At 54.9% G+C, this 16012-nt stretch overlaps 1 protein-coding gene across 4 annotated transcripts in view; it reads left to right on the top strand.

The window, feature by feature from the left end:
* The first annotated feature begins 10422 nt into the window (after positions 1-10422).
* TCF7 (transcription factor 7) overlaps positions 10423-16012 on the top strand; it is a 30856-nt gene continuing 25266 nt past the window's right edge. For all 4 annotated transcript variants that reach the window (XM_035014131.1, XM_035014135.1, XM_035014134.1 and 1 more), the window contains exons 1-3: positions 10423-10674; positions 10838-10904; positions 11401-11525. In XM_035014131.1, the coding sequence (XP_034870022.1) occupies positions 10423-10674; positions 10838-10904; positions 11401-11525 (444 nt within the window). The remainder of the gene's footprint in view (positions 10675-10837; positions 10905-11400; positions 11526-16012) is intronic.

The raw sequence follows: 16012 nt of genomic DNA on the forward strand, positions 1-16012 counted from the left end.
ACCCGGAGAGGCGGGGGAAGGACTTGGTACATGAATCAATGATCCTTAGCTTCTTGAGCACCCCTTCCCCCCATCAGAAGCCCTGGAGGCTGTCCCCTGGGAGCCAATAACCCCATCTCCCATTTCTGAGGAGCCTTCGAAGAAGCCAAGACCAACTAGAGGTCCCTTCTGTTCCTCACACTCCCCACACAAGGAAGGACTAGACTGAATTTAGAGCCCTGAGACTGAGACCGGGTTTTGAGTTCGGTGACCTTGGGCGAGTCATTTCCTCTCAGAGCCACAGTTTCCTCCTCTGTAAAATAGGGTTAAAAGACCTACCTCTCAGGGCTGTTGTGAGGATCAGATGAGATAATAGATAGGATTGGGGTTTTGTAAACAGTAAAGTGCAGTGCAGGTGTCTGGAGATATTCTTGGGTCTAACACATATTTATTAGACATTTACTCTCAGCCAGGCCCTGGCTCAGCCCAGGGGACATGGTCTTGAGTAAGACAGAGGGGTCCTGCTGAGACAGCAGAGAGAATAGAAGTGAGCAGCACATCCCAGACCCACAGCCTCACCCACACCCAGAGAGACTGTATAGGGAATCCAGGTCTCCCAGCTCCTGTCCCTGTTCCTAGAGGCTGCGTGAGGTGGCCCATCTCCCTCAGCAGTGTCACCGCCAAAGCCAACACCAGTAGCCCGGAGTTCTAGGTGTTTCCAGGACCCCACGATGGAGATTACTCAGCTGGAGGAAGCAAGGCTGCAATTTGTAATCGGAGTCACCCAGCAATGTTGCCACAAATTAGTCCAAAAAAATCTCCCCCCGGGGCAGCAGCCGCTAAGAGGGAACTTCCGGCCTGAGAAGGGACAAGGAGGGCGCTTCTCTGACCCCCTCCTGCCTGCTGATCTGCTGCCCTGCTCCTGTGGGCACTTCACCTCCCTTAGAGTGACTGCAAACTCCTGGTGTGACGGAGCTGAGTGGTTGAGAGCCCAGGTCCAGGAGGCAGAGCATCCTGACTTTAAATCCTAGCTCTGCCTCTCACCAGCTGTGTGACCTTGGGCAAGGAACTTGACCTTCTCGGGCTTAGTTTCCCTAATAATAGGATTTGCAACTTCATTAGGGTTTTGTAAAGACTAAACAAGATGATTATTGTAAAACCCCTGTATGTTGACTAGGCTAGGCTTATAGGAGTTGCTCAATTAATTTTTATCTATTTAACAAATATTTTTATGGTACTTAATAGGGACCACAAACTATTTCAAGGACTCTGCCAATAATAACCCACTTAATTCTTCCAAGAACTAGCGAGAGAGGTATGATTATCATTCCATCTCACAGATTGGAAGACTGAAGCACAGAGAGGTTAAGTGGCTTGCCCAAAGTCACAGAGCAGAGCCAAAATGGAAACCCAGGTTCTCTCCTCTCCTGCTCCTTCCCATCTTTCTCCTTCCAGCCTGTGGTTTCAGAAGTTGAAGCAAGGGAGGGGAAGCTGATTTAAAAACAAGCCCCCTCCCATCGCCTATCTCTGTTGTCCCCAGCCCCAGCAGACCTGGGGTAGGGGTGCCTGGGCACAGACTGGGCTCAGGCTCCATGCTACCAGCCACCGCATTAAGCTGCTTCTCCAAAAAGGTAATGCGGTCATTCATCTCCCTTGAAATCAGCTTCTTACAGCAGCACTCCCCTCCAGCCTCCAGCCCCAATTTGGAGCTGGAGATGTCCAAGCTTTGCTCTCATGCTCACCTCAGAAGCTGCCAGAGCTCAGATGCCTGCAGTGGACTCCACCAAGCCAAGTGAGGAGCAGAGCTGCATGGAAGTATAAGGGACTGCCCACAGCCTCGGAGGGGCCTCAAGGGTGGAAACCCTCCTCAGCAGCTTCCCTCCCTCGGGAACTCCTCTGCTCGCACACCTCCGGTGACGGGGAGCTCACTGCCTCTGTTGGCAGCCTGGGCAGGCCATGGTTGGCCAGCTCTGACTGGTAGATGTGTTTCCTCAAGCTGAGATGAAATCTCTCCATGTAATTTCCTCCCATTAGTCCTGTCTCTGCCCTCAGGCCGCACAGGCCAGCCGGCTCCCTCCAGCCTGTAGACATCTGGAGATGGCCATCTTTTGGCAGGAGGAGCCTTCACTCAGGCTGAATGCTTGGCAGCCTCAGGCTGGCCTCAGATGGTAGGGCTCCTAGTGCCTTCCCTACCCTGGTCCCCGTTCCACCCATGATTAGCAGGACTGTAGGGTTGCAGGGACGGGCTCTTCTAAGGGCCCGGTCCTGAGCACAGTGCTGCTGGCTGGGACCAATAATAGTAAGTGACACTGGACACCACTCAGCCAGTACCTACTCTTCACCAGACTATGCTGTGCTAAGTACTTTACAAGCAAGAGCACATCCCCTCTTCCCGGCTCTTTGAGACAAGTGCCATGATTGTCCCCCACCGAACAGGCGAGCAAATGAGACCCCAAGAGAGCGGTGACTGGCTCACGTTCCCACCCACAATGAGGAGCTGGAGGAGCCCCGGTTTCCACACAGGCTATGAGCTTCAGGCCCAGCTCCTGACTGCCAGATGACAAAGCAGATAGCAGTGGAGACACAAGAGACTCGCTCACAGGAAACACACCGAACAGCCCAGGAGAAGCTGAACGGCTTCAATTCTACAGGCCATGGGGATCTGGAAGGGAGAGAGATCCCTGTGGACAGGAGCAGGTGGGAAAGCGTCCCATATGAGGGAGAGACCAGAAATAAGTCCAGGCCCCATAAGAATATAAGAATTCCCAACTAACAAACCAATGGGAATACCGTGACCGCCCCCCCCCCCTGCTGGGAGCTTGAAGAACCAAGTTGGGTTGGACCCATACACAAGAGCTTCACCTCATGGGCAGCAGGTATTTATTAAGCACCACTGTATGCTTGGTCCATGTTAGCACTCAGCAAGGGCACAGATGAAGGGTCCATGATCCCAAGAAGGTGACAACCCAGTAGGGTAGGAGTGAAGCCTGGTTAGAGCTGTGATGACCAGTTTGGGGTTCAGCCACTGCTAATTTCCTCTCTATCAGGGACACAGACTGGAGTATGAATTGGATAAGAAGTGTCCCTCTCTGCCTTCTGAAAGCAGGGATACCAGCATTCCCCAAAAGACTTCCAGAGGAATTCTGTTCTTTGGAAAATTACACATGGAAAAATAGTTCTATGGTCAAATAAGTTTGGGAGACACTTGACTGAAGAAGGCTAGACAGGATATCTCTGGTGCAGGCCTTTTCAGAGCCTTTATTGGCTGTGCACATTGGGACCAGGACTACAGGGTCTAGTGCAGGCTCTTCTCAAGGCCTCCGTGCCTACCACGTCCCGTTGGTCCTTCTTGCAACATGCCAGGTGCTCAGAATAAAAGGGGGCACTCTCCAAGTGGAAGATGGTGGCTTATGCACCCAGGAGTCTGTTCTGGAGAGGGAATAATCAGGGGGAGCCAGTGTCTGGGGAGGAGAGGAATTGTCCCCGGTGATGGGGGTAGGGAGACTGTAGGACCTGGGACATGAAGATATGCCATTCTGGGCAATGCCCAATAGATGGCCAAACTTTACCCCAGGATCCTGGCTCACCTAAGCCCCAGAGATCCTATGGGGTCCAAGCCCACCATAAGCCAGATGTGTCTACTGCTCCACCTGATCAAAGCTCTGTCCTCTTTTTTTTTTTTTTAAGTAGGCTCTACACTCATCGTGGGGCTTGAACTCACAATCCCCAGATCAAGAGTCACATGCTCCACCGACTGAGCCAGGTAGGCATCCCAGCCCTGTTCTCTTTAATCCTACTTGCCTCCTAGGCTGACATTCTTCCTCCAGGAAGCCCTCCTTGACTGCCGGTTATGTGCTAGGACATATATATACAACAGCCATGTTCCTGAACCCTTGGCACCTGGAAACTCTATCTATCCTGATGTGTCCCACAAGAGTTCCTTGAAAGCAGGTACTAGGCAGAGTACTTCCTCCCCAGATTTTAAGTGATCACGGCTGTGAATGATCCATCCATCCATCCATTTAGTCTAAACATTTCTGAGCATTGGGGCGCCTGGGTGGCTCAGTTGGTTAAGCGGCTGCCTTCGGCTCAGGTCATGATCCCAGGGTCCTGGGATCAAGTCCTCCATCGGGCTCCCTGCTCCGCGGGAGCCTGCTTCTCCCCCTCTGCCTGCCGCTCTCCCTGCTCATGCCCTCTCTTTCTCTCTCTGACAAATAAATAAATAATCTTTAAAAATTTCTGATCACTGCACTTTGCCAGCTCTATAACAGGCAGTGGGAATAAGCAGCAAAGCCGTTACAACCCTGTGTCAACTAGATAGCTAGCGGTACTTTCCTGGTAAGACGTTCCTCTATCAACGTGTCCAGGGCTGTTCTCACAATCCAAACATGAGTTAATACGGGCACATTCCTCTGTGAAACGGCAGGCAACTCCCACAGGGACCCTGGCTCTGTGTCCCTCGCTTCCTGTCACGTTTGTGATGCTTCTTGTCTCCCCTCTGGTCTCATTGTTGCAGGCTCCTCACTGCCTCCCTGGAACTAGGTAAGGGGCCCTGAGCCCAGAGAAGGCAGACGACTTACCTGAGTTCACGCAGCAGGTCAGGGGGTAATGCTGGGACCGGGGCACAGGCCCCCCACTCCCAAGCTCTTCGGAGACCCATGCACTCTGACACAGTGCGTGCCATACAAGGACCACTCACAGGCTACCTTCGATGCCGACACATTGGTGCCTCTGAGTCCGGACCCCTTCCTGTGGAAACCCCGGGGTGATTTCCTCTTCCTGGTGAGCGACTCCCAGCCCCATTCACTGGGAACCGCGGCTGGCATGATGTGGGAACTCAGCCTGTGGGAAACTGTCCTAACAAGATCTCTGAAGCTGAGGGGCAGCTCTTTGTAGTCTCCCCACTACCACCCCGCAAGCCAGTTTGGCCAGACTTCCTTGGGGTTTCACCAGGAAGAGCTAACATCTAGCTTTATCATTGCATTTTTTCATTAAATTATTTATTTTTTAAAAAGATTTTATTTATTTATTCATGAGAAACAGAGGGAGAGAGAGGCAGAGGCAGAGGGAGAAGCAAGCTCCCCTCAGAGCAGGGAGCCCGATGTGGGACTAAATCCCAGGACCCAGGGATCACCACCTGAGCAGAAGGCAGATGCTTAACTGACTGAGCCACCCAGGTGCCCTCATTAAATTTTTATTTTAAGAGCAATTCTTGGTTATTGCATGAAGTCTGGGGAATGGGGTGGGAAGAGAACCCATGGAAGATTATAAAGAAGGGAAAAATGACACCAAACCTTTCTTGCTTCATTTTATTTTATTTTTTAAAATACCTATTTATCTAAGTAATCTCTGCACCCAATATGGGACTTGAACTCAAGACCCCAAGATCAAAAGTTGCACGCTCTACCGACTGAGCCAGCAAGGTCCACCCTATCCCTTGCTTCATTCTGAAGGCAGCTGACTGGTACCTGGCCCAGAGTAGTCACATCACAACAATTGTGTGTCTGCCATTCTGCAGGCCACAGCCACCTACATGCAAACACACACACACACACACACACACACGAACATACAGTGAAACTACACAGTTTCCAGAGAGCACACTGTGTTTCTAGTAACAAACCACAGTCTGCCTCTAGGATGTGTGGCCAGGCTCTGCCCTGAGCGAGAAGGCTCACACGGGAAGTGTTCCTGCCCAGAGCCAGCAGCCAGGCCTCCAGGCTGTGCTCGGCATGTCCCGACAGGATGCCAGGCGGGCTGAAGGGCAGGAAGAGATGTCGCTCCCAACCTCTCCCCGTTGTAATTTACCAAACCCCTCTGGGGGTCCTTTGAGTTGTTTTCTGGAAATGCCACATTTCAAGGGTCTCCCCATTAGAAAAGGTCAGAGAGTTCACACGGGCCCTTCATGTGAAGGAACTTGAAAGAAAAGGAAAGGAAAAGTACATTTTCAGCCTTAGCTGTGATGAGGTGGGCCCAGGCCATGAGAACACTTAGATGACTTACATGACCTTACATGAAGAGCCAATTAGCCTAACAACTTCCCAAAACCATCTAGCTCAAGAGCACCCATTTATTAGAACTCTTGGAATGTGCCAGGCCTTGAGCTAAGCTCTTTCCTAGGATATGGAAATCATCTCAAGATCACTCCCGCAGGGGCGCCTGGGTGGCTCAGTCGTTAAGTGTCTGCCTTCGGCTCAGGTCATGATCTCAGGGTCCTGGGATCGAGCCCCGCATCGGGCTCCCTGCTCGGCAAGAGGCCGGCTTCTCCCTCTCCACTCCCCCTTGCTTGTGTTCCCTCTCTCGCTGTATCTCTCTCTGTCAAATAAATAAAAATCTTTAAAAAAAAAAAAAGATCACTCCCGCAGTGCTAGGCAGCCTTGGGGGGTGATACCCATTTTACCCAGGAGGAAACTGAGGCTCGGAGAGGGTCAGTGATTTGTCTGGAATCCCCCAGCTAGTAAATGGTAGGGCAGGGATGCAAACTCAGATAGATCTGCCTAAATCTAAAGCTGGAGCTCTCTTGGTCAGACCCTCAACCCTTGTGAGCTCTGAATTCATCCTGTGTCCAGCCTCCGAGGACACCACATGTCCACCTGTGGCTCACGTGCATGAAGATGAAGCCTCATTAACTCTTCAGCTCCGGGGACACCTGGGTGACTCAGTCGGTTAAGGGTCCAGGTCTTGGTTTTAGCTCAGGTCGTGATCTCGTGGGTCGTGAGGTCGAGCCCCAGGTGGAGCTCCCAGCGGGCTCCACACTAGGCTGGGAGTCTGCTTGAAGATTCTCTCCCTCTGCCCCTGCCCCCCCACTTGCATGTGCGTGTGCCCACATGCACGTGCACACACACACACTCTCTCTCTCTCAAATAAATAAATCTTTAAAAAAAAAATAATAAATCTTCAGCTCTGACCTGGACTTCATGGGTCCAGAAAACTCTGGGGCCTTCCTGCAGAAGACTCTGGCCTTCATCCTGAAACTGCCTGGTCACCTCCAGAGGGGCAGCCGCAGCAGATCCCACTCAGATCCCACTCACCACCCTGGGGAAGAACCCCAGAGCCATCGTGACTGTATGGGATCTGAGTTGGTGCCCAGAGCGGGCAGTCCAGGGTGGGCCCAGAGGTGGTACAGACTGAGGTCTGACTCAAGGGAGATGCTCTGGGCCCTCCTGTCTAGCAAAGAGCTTGAACCACCCTACACAGGCCAACAGGAGACTCCCCAATCCTCCTGGTGGTCCCTCCAAGCAACATGAGCCCCTTGGAAAGTAAGGACTCTATTAGTCACAGTTCATTCATCAGCATTTTTCTGCAGAGACCACAAAGCAGGTAAGGACCCCCTTCTGGAATTTTAGAGGTCATGATGGAACACTAGAGTGTGTGGTGGTGGTTAGGGTGCAAATCCAGGAGTCAGACTGTCAAGTTTTTGGAATTCTGATACTCTCACGTCTAAGCTGTGAGATCCTGTGACTTATTCAACCTCTCTGAGCTTTGTTTCCGCATTCATGAATGGGGTTAATAGTCCCAATGTCACAGAATTGGTTTGATGATTAAATGAGATAATGTGTGTGGAGCTCTTGACATGACGCCTGGCACATAGCAATCACTCAGGAATATGAAGTCATGTGGCAGGTGATAATGAGGAGGATGGTGATGGAATCAGTGCTGACCAGACCACAGGCTGCTGCAGGGCCACACCTGCCTTTGATGGACAAGCCTGAGCTCTTTTTCTTCTCTATCTCTCCAAACCTTACAGAGCCTCCCAGGTCCAGATGAAGTCTGCCTCCTCCAGGAAGCCCACATGATCACTTCAGCCACATTGATTTCACCATATCTGAGCTCCTTCTGCCGATGGTCTGCATAGACTAATAACCAACAAACTTGGCTCTAATAACTTCTCAGCTTCTCAAGCAGACAATGCCTTCTGGAGAACAGGAACCCCACCACTGCCTCTCCCCTCTCCACAGCCTGAGTCCAGGGTTAGGTAATAGGAGATTCTCCCTAGCAGGCATTCAAGCTGATTTCAGTATGGCTGTAGCTGTCTGGTACTCAGCTTGTTTCTCCCTCCCTTACCTCTCTTCCTCACACCCATGTTCTCCCTGCTCACCTGCCTCCTCCCCTGGTTCCACCCAGCAGGGCATGATCCTGTAGGGTAGTGGTTCCCAGACTTTGGGATTTCACAGCCCTAGAAAATGTCCAAAGAGTTTTGGGGGTGGGAGAGTGAATAGAATGGCCAAGTTTTTCTCTTGCCAAATAAGGATGTTTTAAAAAATCAATTTCCACTATTATTTTAGTAAAGAAAGGCTGTTTTTACACCAATAAAGCAGAAAATCCATAATCTCTGATTAAAAGCTAATACTTTAAGCTGAAAAAATTCAGCCTTATTGAGAAAAACAAACCACCTCACTGTTGCCCTGACTTCTCTCCTTTCTCCATGGACTAGAGAAAACAACCCCCCACTGTCCTGTGTCCACTCATGGGTCTGGGGACCTTTATCCTGGAGGAGGTGCCTGCTAAGCTGGGGTCACCCTGAAAGGCAAGAGGACCCCCAAAACCTTTGAGTTAGGCAGATCCATCTTCCCATTCAGCTTTCCCAGAGGAGGTTCGTTCCAAGTCAGATCTTATAACCTCAGGGGCTGAGATGGGGGAGGGCATGAGCCCCTCCTCCTGTACCCTTTCCCCTCTCTACTGGGCTAAGATTTGCTGGATTCCCCCCCCCCCACCACCACCACTGTCCAGTGGGGATAAAGTGAGACTCAGCAGCAAGCTCACACTCAGAAAAGGAGACTGGGGGAACCTAATGGGCAGGATCTTCTCCACATCTCCATCGCCAAACTGAGCGCTAGTAACCCCCACCCCCCAGCCCCCGGAAGGGAGGAAAAGTGGGCACTGCAGCGGTGCGGTAGGAGGCCGAGCCGCCCCGCTGAGCCGGCGCAGATAGGATCTGAACGCAGAGAAGGACGGCCCTGGCTCTTTGATCCGCAGCCAACCAGGCTGGGCCTGGACCGGGAGCGCGGCGCGGCCCTCTTCCGGCCCGGCTTTGCGCCGCTGCCAGGGGTCCCGTGGGGCTCCGAGCGAGAGAGGCGTCCAAGACACCCTCCTTCCCAAATACCCTCTTTCCCTGTGCTCTCCGGAGAGATGGGAAAGTCTACACTGAATCCAACTCAGAAAACTGCTGGGGGGCTGCGGTTCACTGCACCGCGATCCTAAAGGACCTGTGTCTTTCCCAGATACAGTGGTGGAGCCGAGGCCAAGCGTGCTGTGGAGGCCCGCGTGGACACGACCCCGGGTGCCCTGTAGACGTGATGGAAGCTGGCGCACGTTCCCGCGCTCCTCTGGCTCTAATAGAGAGAGCCTGCAGCTTGGATCTTGCGCGAGTCCGCGGTCGTCAGGCTCCCAGTCAATTGGCTCCATGGGAATGCGACTTCCTGTGCCGAGTTGCTTCTGACGACGCACCCCTCGTCGGAATCCCGCGGCCCACGTGGCTGCCCAAAGGCTCGCATCCCTGGGCCGCAGGGTCTAGGCGTAGAACCGAGTTGGGAGGAAGGGAGGGGGTGGGTGGCTGAAGGATCCTCAAGGGGTTTGGGGGATCCTTCCTCCTTGTCCTCTTGGCTCTGTTGGAGCCTCAGAGATGCCACATGGCAGATGTGTGATGCATGAGCCCCGCATGCAACAGGCGCTCAATAAATGTGTGAGGGGAATATGCTTGTGTTCGCGTTGTATCTGGGCAGCCTGGTCCCAGGTCGGCTTAAGGTTGGAGAACAGGGCAGAGACCAGGAATTTGAGGAATCCTAACCCTGCCAGGCGGGGTTCGCGCGCAGCCTCGAACAGCCTCCAACCTCTAGGAAGCCCCCAGTTTCAAGCCCTGGACGTACTGGTCCGGCGCGCCAAAGCGATTACACCTTGGCTTGCGTTCCAGTTCCCGCCCCAAGGCCTAGGAGACCCGCTCCCTCGGCACTTGGGGGAGAAACCCGGGCGCAGAGCGGGAATCCCTTATTGTAGGTGAGGAAGCGGGGTCAGGAGTCTCCTTTAGAGTCCCCATATTTCGGAAGAAGGGTGATGCTTTTCGAACTTGCCGGACGCCTCCCAGAGTGACGCCGGGAAGAGCGAGCCCTTTAAGATTGTGCGCGCTGCTCGCGTCGCAGCCTCTCGGGGAGAGGAGGCGCGGGGCGGGGCAGCTTGGCCCCGCCCACCAACAGGGCCCGCCCCCGGCGTCCCCGCCCCGCCCCCCGCACTCGGCCGGCGGCGCCTTTGATGTTCGGACCCGCCAGCTCCCGGAGCCGCTCAGCCTGGCGCCCGCGCCCCGCGCCCGCAGCCCGCCCAGGCGGAGTCAGCCCGCGCTCCGCCCGCCGCGCTTCGGGCTCGGAGGTCCGGACTCCGGGCTCGCCGCCTGCTGGGCCGGTTCCGCGCCCCGCACTCTCGCGCCCCGCGCCCCGGCGGGCGGAGCGCACCATGCCGCAGCTGGACTCCGGCGGGGGCGGCGCGGGCGGGGGCGACGACCTCGGCGCGCCCGACGAGCTGCTGGCCTTCCAGGACGAGGGCGAGGAGCAGGACGACAAGAGCCGCGACAGCGCCGCGGGCCCCGAGCGCGACCTGGCCGAGCTCAAGTCGTCGCTGGTCAATGAGTCCGAGGGCGCGGCGGGAGGCGCGGAGGTGCCGGGGGCCGGCGGCGGGGCCCGCGGCGAGGCGGAGGTCGGGGCTGAGGTGAGCGCCGTCCGCGCCCCGCGCCTCTCCCGCGCCCGCCGCCCCCCCGCCCGGCCGGCCCCGCCCCGCCCTCGCGGGCCCCTGGGGTACCCATCCCTCACACCCCTCCTGCCCCGGGCCGCGAGCCCGGCGCCCCTCACGGCCCCTCTGGATCTCCCCGCAGGCGCTCGGACGGGAGCACACTTCGCAGAGACTTTTCCCCGACAAACTTCCAGAGTCTCTGGAGGACGGTGAGTTTCGGCCCGCCTCCCCTCCACCCGCTAAGGGCCGGGTGGGACAGGGGGGCCACCGAGGACGGGGTTGGGGGGGCCTCCCCCCACGGCAGCTAGAGGAGGCGGCAAAGCCGGGGCGGGGGGAGTGGGGGGCGGGTTTCCAGGGCGCCGCCGGGCTCGAGTCACTTCCGGTGCCCTGACCTTTATAGGAGTAAACAGACCCCCGCCATCTCCGCCTCCCCTCCTGCCCAGGTGACTGCCTAATCCCCCGTCTTGAGGAGAAAGCGTTGGCCCAGGTTCCTTGGCCCGGAGGGCGGGCTGGGGGTCGAGTAGGGGCCGCCGAGGGGAGGCCTGGACTCGGGGTCCTTCATCCGAACTGAGGCACCCCCAGCCCGTGCCTTCTCCGGTCACACACGTGAGCCGGACCCCTCGGCAGTTCTTTCTCTGGAGAGCAGACTGCCTCCAGCCCGAGCCACCCGGTCGGGCGCATCTGACCCAGCTGTGGTTTTTCCAGGCCTGAAGGCCCCGGAGTGCGCCAGCGGCATGTACAAAGACACGGTCTACTCCGCCTTCAATCTGCTCATGCACTACCCGCCCCCCGCGGGAGCCGGGCAGCACCCCCAGCCGCAGCCCCCGCTGGTAAGTGGCCCCGGCAGGCCTTGTGCCTGCTACCTCCTTGACCAGGTATGTGAGGCATGGGCAACAAGTGACTTTTGCCTAGAACAAGACAGATAGGTGAGAACTCTGCGTTCTGGTGCCTTTTCCCTCACACACCCAGTGTGATCTGAACCGGGAGAACTTTGCCGAAGGAAGGAGAGAGACTGCCCTAGGCACCCCCCTTCCCTCCAGCTGTTGGCTTCTGTCTTCCTAGCTTGCTCACAAGCAGGTGCAGGCCCTGTCCTGGTGCTAGGTAATGCCAGGCTAGAGTCTTTTCCCAGAATTTTTGAGCTGACACCATCCCCTCCCCTCCTGAGGGTGGTGTTGGTAGTGTGGTCTTAGCTGTGAGTTTTGCAGTTAGCCTTCTCCCCAAGCCTAAGACCCCAAGCCTGGATGTTGGAAGAATGGGCGGAAAGGGTAGTGTGTTTCAGAGCTCCTGGTTGCGCAGGAGAAACATGCTCTACTCACTCTATCCTTATTGGCATGAATGCCCCCTTGCCAGAGAAAGACCCTGACCGCTATGTGTAGAAAGTAGGTTTTTATGAGACTGGTTTGCTCTCATAAGCTCTGGGCGGTGATTTCAAATCAGTGGTGTGGGTAAGGGGCCCCTTTAATGCTTTTGCTAATTAAATACGTTTAGGTGCTTCGAAAAGATTCCATGATCATTACAAACCATGCTTTTCTGCCTCATTGGTACGGATGATCTAAAGGGTGAAGAGCCTATTCTGAGTGAATTGGAGCAGTACGGCTGCACTTAAAAAAAAATTGAGATTAGTGTTTCAGACTGTCCGCAGCTGGCCTAAATCGAGGGTGAGATGAGAGCTCCTAGAGTACACGAAGTGTTTGGGGAACTCTGGTAGCTGCAAATGGAGGTCCAGTGCAGGAGGGGCCAGCAGGTAGGCGGGTCACATGGCTAGTTGGAGGGTCACTCCGGGGGAGGAGGGTGACTGCCAGGCTGTTTCAGATCAGGAGGGAGGAGGCTTGGTTCTGAAAGCTGTTTTCATGCCGAAGCTGGTGGGAGGTGAGAAGGCAGATTGAGGCTTCTCTCTAGAAACCCCAGAATGGAAAACTTGGTAAACCGTTGACTGTAAAAATGAGCTCCTTGCCGCTTGGACTCCCCATTTCCTCATAGGCAGAAGGAGCATGTTGGTTGAGTGGTCTTTCTGCTCTAGGGTGGCTCCGTCTATGAGGTGCTTGCTTCTTTCAAGTCTGTGGGGCAGGGGGCTTGCCCTCTGACCTTGCCACCTGATGCAGCAGCTCTCCCCAGAGGCCTCCGCCCTGCACAAGCAGATGCTTAACGTAGATGCTTTTGGGTCCCTTACAACGTGTAACCCTTAGATTTTGGGCCAACTTGACATAATGCAGCGCTGCCAAACTGCCGGCAGGTGAGTTGCTTGCATAGGGCGCTGGGGTCACTGTGACAGCCTTCAGTAGACAAAAGGCCTAGGCCCGAGAACAGTCCTAGGAAGGCAGGCTCCCCTCCAGCCTCTTGTGATTCCACAGTGGTGCAGGGAAGAGGCGGGATTTCTGCGTTCCTTTCATGGCCTGGGCCAGTGGGAGAGTGCCCAGAGTGGGAGGGCCTCGTTCCCTTTCAGGGTGTGGTGATGGGACCATTTGGTGTCCTTAAGCTCACACTGGTCAGAGTGTAGGCGACCGACAGCCAACTCTAGCAGTCAGGATCGGGGGTGGGGGCTGAGGGCAGGCACACCATTATTCTCCTGGCCTGCGTCATTTGTTTTTTCAACTTGGGTATCTTTCTTAAGCTATAGCAGAGGCTTTTCTGTATATCATACTCTCTCCTGTAGACGTAAATCCCCTGCCCTACTCCCCACCCAGCTGCAGCTTCCCACTGCCTGTCTGGGAACATGGGAGGAAGAAGACAGGCTCTGGAGCTGATGTTCTGTGTGCTGGAACCAGCTGTTCCATGGGGCTGGGGACAAGGACAGAGGCAAGGGCCTAAGTTGGGGTGACACCGGGAGAGGAAAATGTCCATGAATATAGGGGAGCCTCTTTTAAGCAAACCTGATAGTTCAAAATAAATAGCAAATCGGAGTAGTTGCTCGTGTTACCCAAAAAGTTGTGTGAACGTTTAAAATATGGTTGGTTTTAAAAAGCAAATTTGATTGACTCCATGTTTTGGGAGCATATGTATCAGAAAAGATACTCTTACAGTGGGTCAGGAGTCCATTGTAGGGCCCTGAGGAAAAACTGCCTTTGGACGTTTCTTCCCAAGCTCTGCTTTCCTGAGCCCCTCTTCAGGGGACAGATGTCAGGCTGCCCAGCCCCTGCCCATGGGCCTTAGGTCTAGGCCCTCTGGCCCCCTTTGCCCTTTCTCAGAGAATCCAGGCGGTCAGCAGTTGTGCTGACAAGTTTTTAAGGCCAGTCGCTTAACTTAACAGTGGGGAAAGCCCACGCCAGGGTGTCCTCTACCCACGTGTGGGTGGCATGCCCATGTGGCTGCCATGTTGGATGCCTCAAAGTGGGCAGACTCAAACCTTGCCAGGGGCAATGGACAAAATGACTACCTCACAGCCAGCTGCCAGGGGGCAGAGGGAAATTTTTTTCCCTAAAAGGGTGCTTCTTTTTGGTACGTGCCTTCTTGTGAACTGTTTTGGGAAGGGAGAATTAGATCAAAGTTTATTTCATGGCTGATGTTTGTGAGGCATCTGATGTAGGCTTGTAGACTGTTCCTGGCTTCGACCAGTAGCCACTCCTTGTTTCTGTTTTGTTTGCTCTGTTCTGCTCTGAGATTGGGGGTGGGGGTAGGGATGGAAGGACCAGTGAGCTCGTCCTGGGCCTGACTTTGAGGAAATTCTGGGATGAGTAAGGCATCACTCCCTAGGGAAACTCAGACTCTTGGATGGGTGAGACTGCCAGCCTGGCACAAATCTCAGAAAGGAGATGAGGCCCGGTTGCTCTTGTGGCCCCTTTTGTGGGCTCCACTCGGAGTCTATGGCCTGGAAGGCTGCTGAGCCTTTAGCCATTTAGATGAAATGTCCAGAACAAGCAAATCTATAGAGATGGAACATAGATGCGTGGTTGCCAGGGGCTGAGGGAAGACGGGAATGGGGAGTGATTGCTAATGGGTATGGGGTTTCTTTTTGGGGTGATGAATGTGTTCTGAAATTGGACAGTGGTGATGGGTACACAACCTTGTGAATATACTAAAGCCGCTGAATGGTATACTTTGAAACAGTGAATTTTATGATGTGCGAATTACATCTCAGTTGAAAAAAAATAAAAAGGCTGAGCCTTTTGGCTCTTGCAGGGACTTGGGACTGTTCCCCAGGCCTGATCTCCACAGCCATCCCGGTGTGTGTGCCTGCCCCAAGCTAGGGGCTCGGGCATCAGTTCCAGTGTGGGGGAGCCCAGTTGAGGCAGTGGACCCTTGCTTGGAGGCCACTGAGCTCACATTCCCGGGTTCCAAGGTCTGAGGTCAGATGAGGGCTGTGCTAACGAGCCCTGTGGGGAGCAGGAGGTGCAGGTATGAGCAAGACTTGAGCAGAGGAAGGAAGTGCTGCTGACACACGGCCACCATGTCCAGGGAAGCTCTGCAGAGATGCACCCACCCAGCCCTCCCTAGCCTCAGAGAGAGGGAGTGGCCGGGTCTTGCTGGAGACGGTTAGTGAGGGTTGATGACCAGCCCTGGTTGGAGTGAACCTTGTTAGGAGGGGTCTGGCACCAGGCTGGGCACCAGACAGATCACAACCAGCCTCTGCTTCTGGGAGTGCCTAGCTGAGTGGAGGAGACAGATGAACAGACTGGAACCAGGCCCTGGTAGGAGGAGTGCTGTCACAGAAGGTCCTGCTGGGGCGTCCTGGGTGGAGCTGGCCCCCACGTGGGCTGTGGGCTGTGGAGGAGGGTCTGCCGAGCAGCTTCCTGAAGATGCAGAGTCGGCCAGCTGGTGAGCACAAAGAGTACCTGGGCTCCCCTCCAAACATGCCAGATCTCCCACTTCTCTACTTCAGTCTCCACCTAAAGCCCAGGCCACCACCATCCCTCACCCAGAAGACAGTAACGGCCACCTCCAGGCTCTCTGTGCCTCAACCTTGGCCCCCCTCTGAACCCCTGCCCTAACCCCCAATCTAGGCTCCACACACCAGCCCAGCATCAATCAGATGAAACCCCGCAGTGGCTTCCCATTGCTCTTGGAGTAAGGTCCAAACCACTCACCACAGCCCTAGTGCCTGGGTGGCCGGCCCTGCTGACAGCCCCTCCTTGTCTGCGCCGTACTCTTCCTCTCTTCCTAAATAGCAGCTACTGCAGTGTCTCCGTCTGTTTTACACCCATCCTATTCTTCTCCACCTCAGGACCTTTGCACTTGTTCCCTTTTGGAATTCTCTTCCCTGGCTCTCCCAGAGCTGCCACCTTCTCATTCGTCATTCAGGGCTGAATTCAAATATCACTTCCCCAGAGACACCTCCTGTGAACATCCAAGTGGGACCCTCTGTCATTCCCCCAGGCCTCTG

This window comes from Mirounga leonina, unplaced genomic scaffold, assembly GCF_011800145.1.
Source record: "Mirounga leonina isolate KUSES-001 unplaced genomic scaffold, KU_Mleo_1.0 Mir_168, whole genome shotgun sequence".
Taxonomy (NCBI): domain Eukaryota; kingdom Metazoa; phylum Chordata; class Mammalia; order Carnivora; family Phocidae; genus Mirounga; species Mirounga leonina.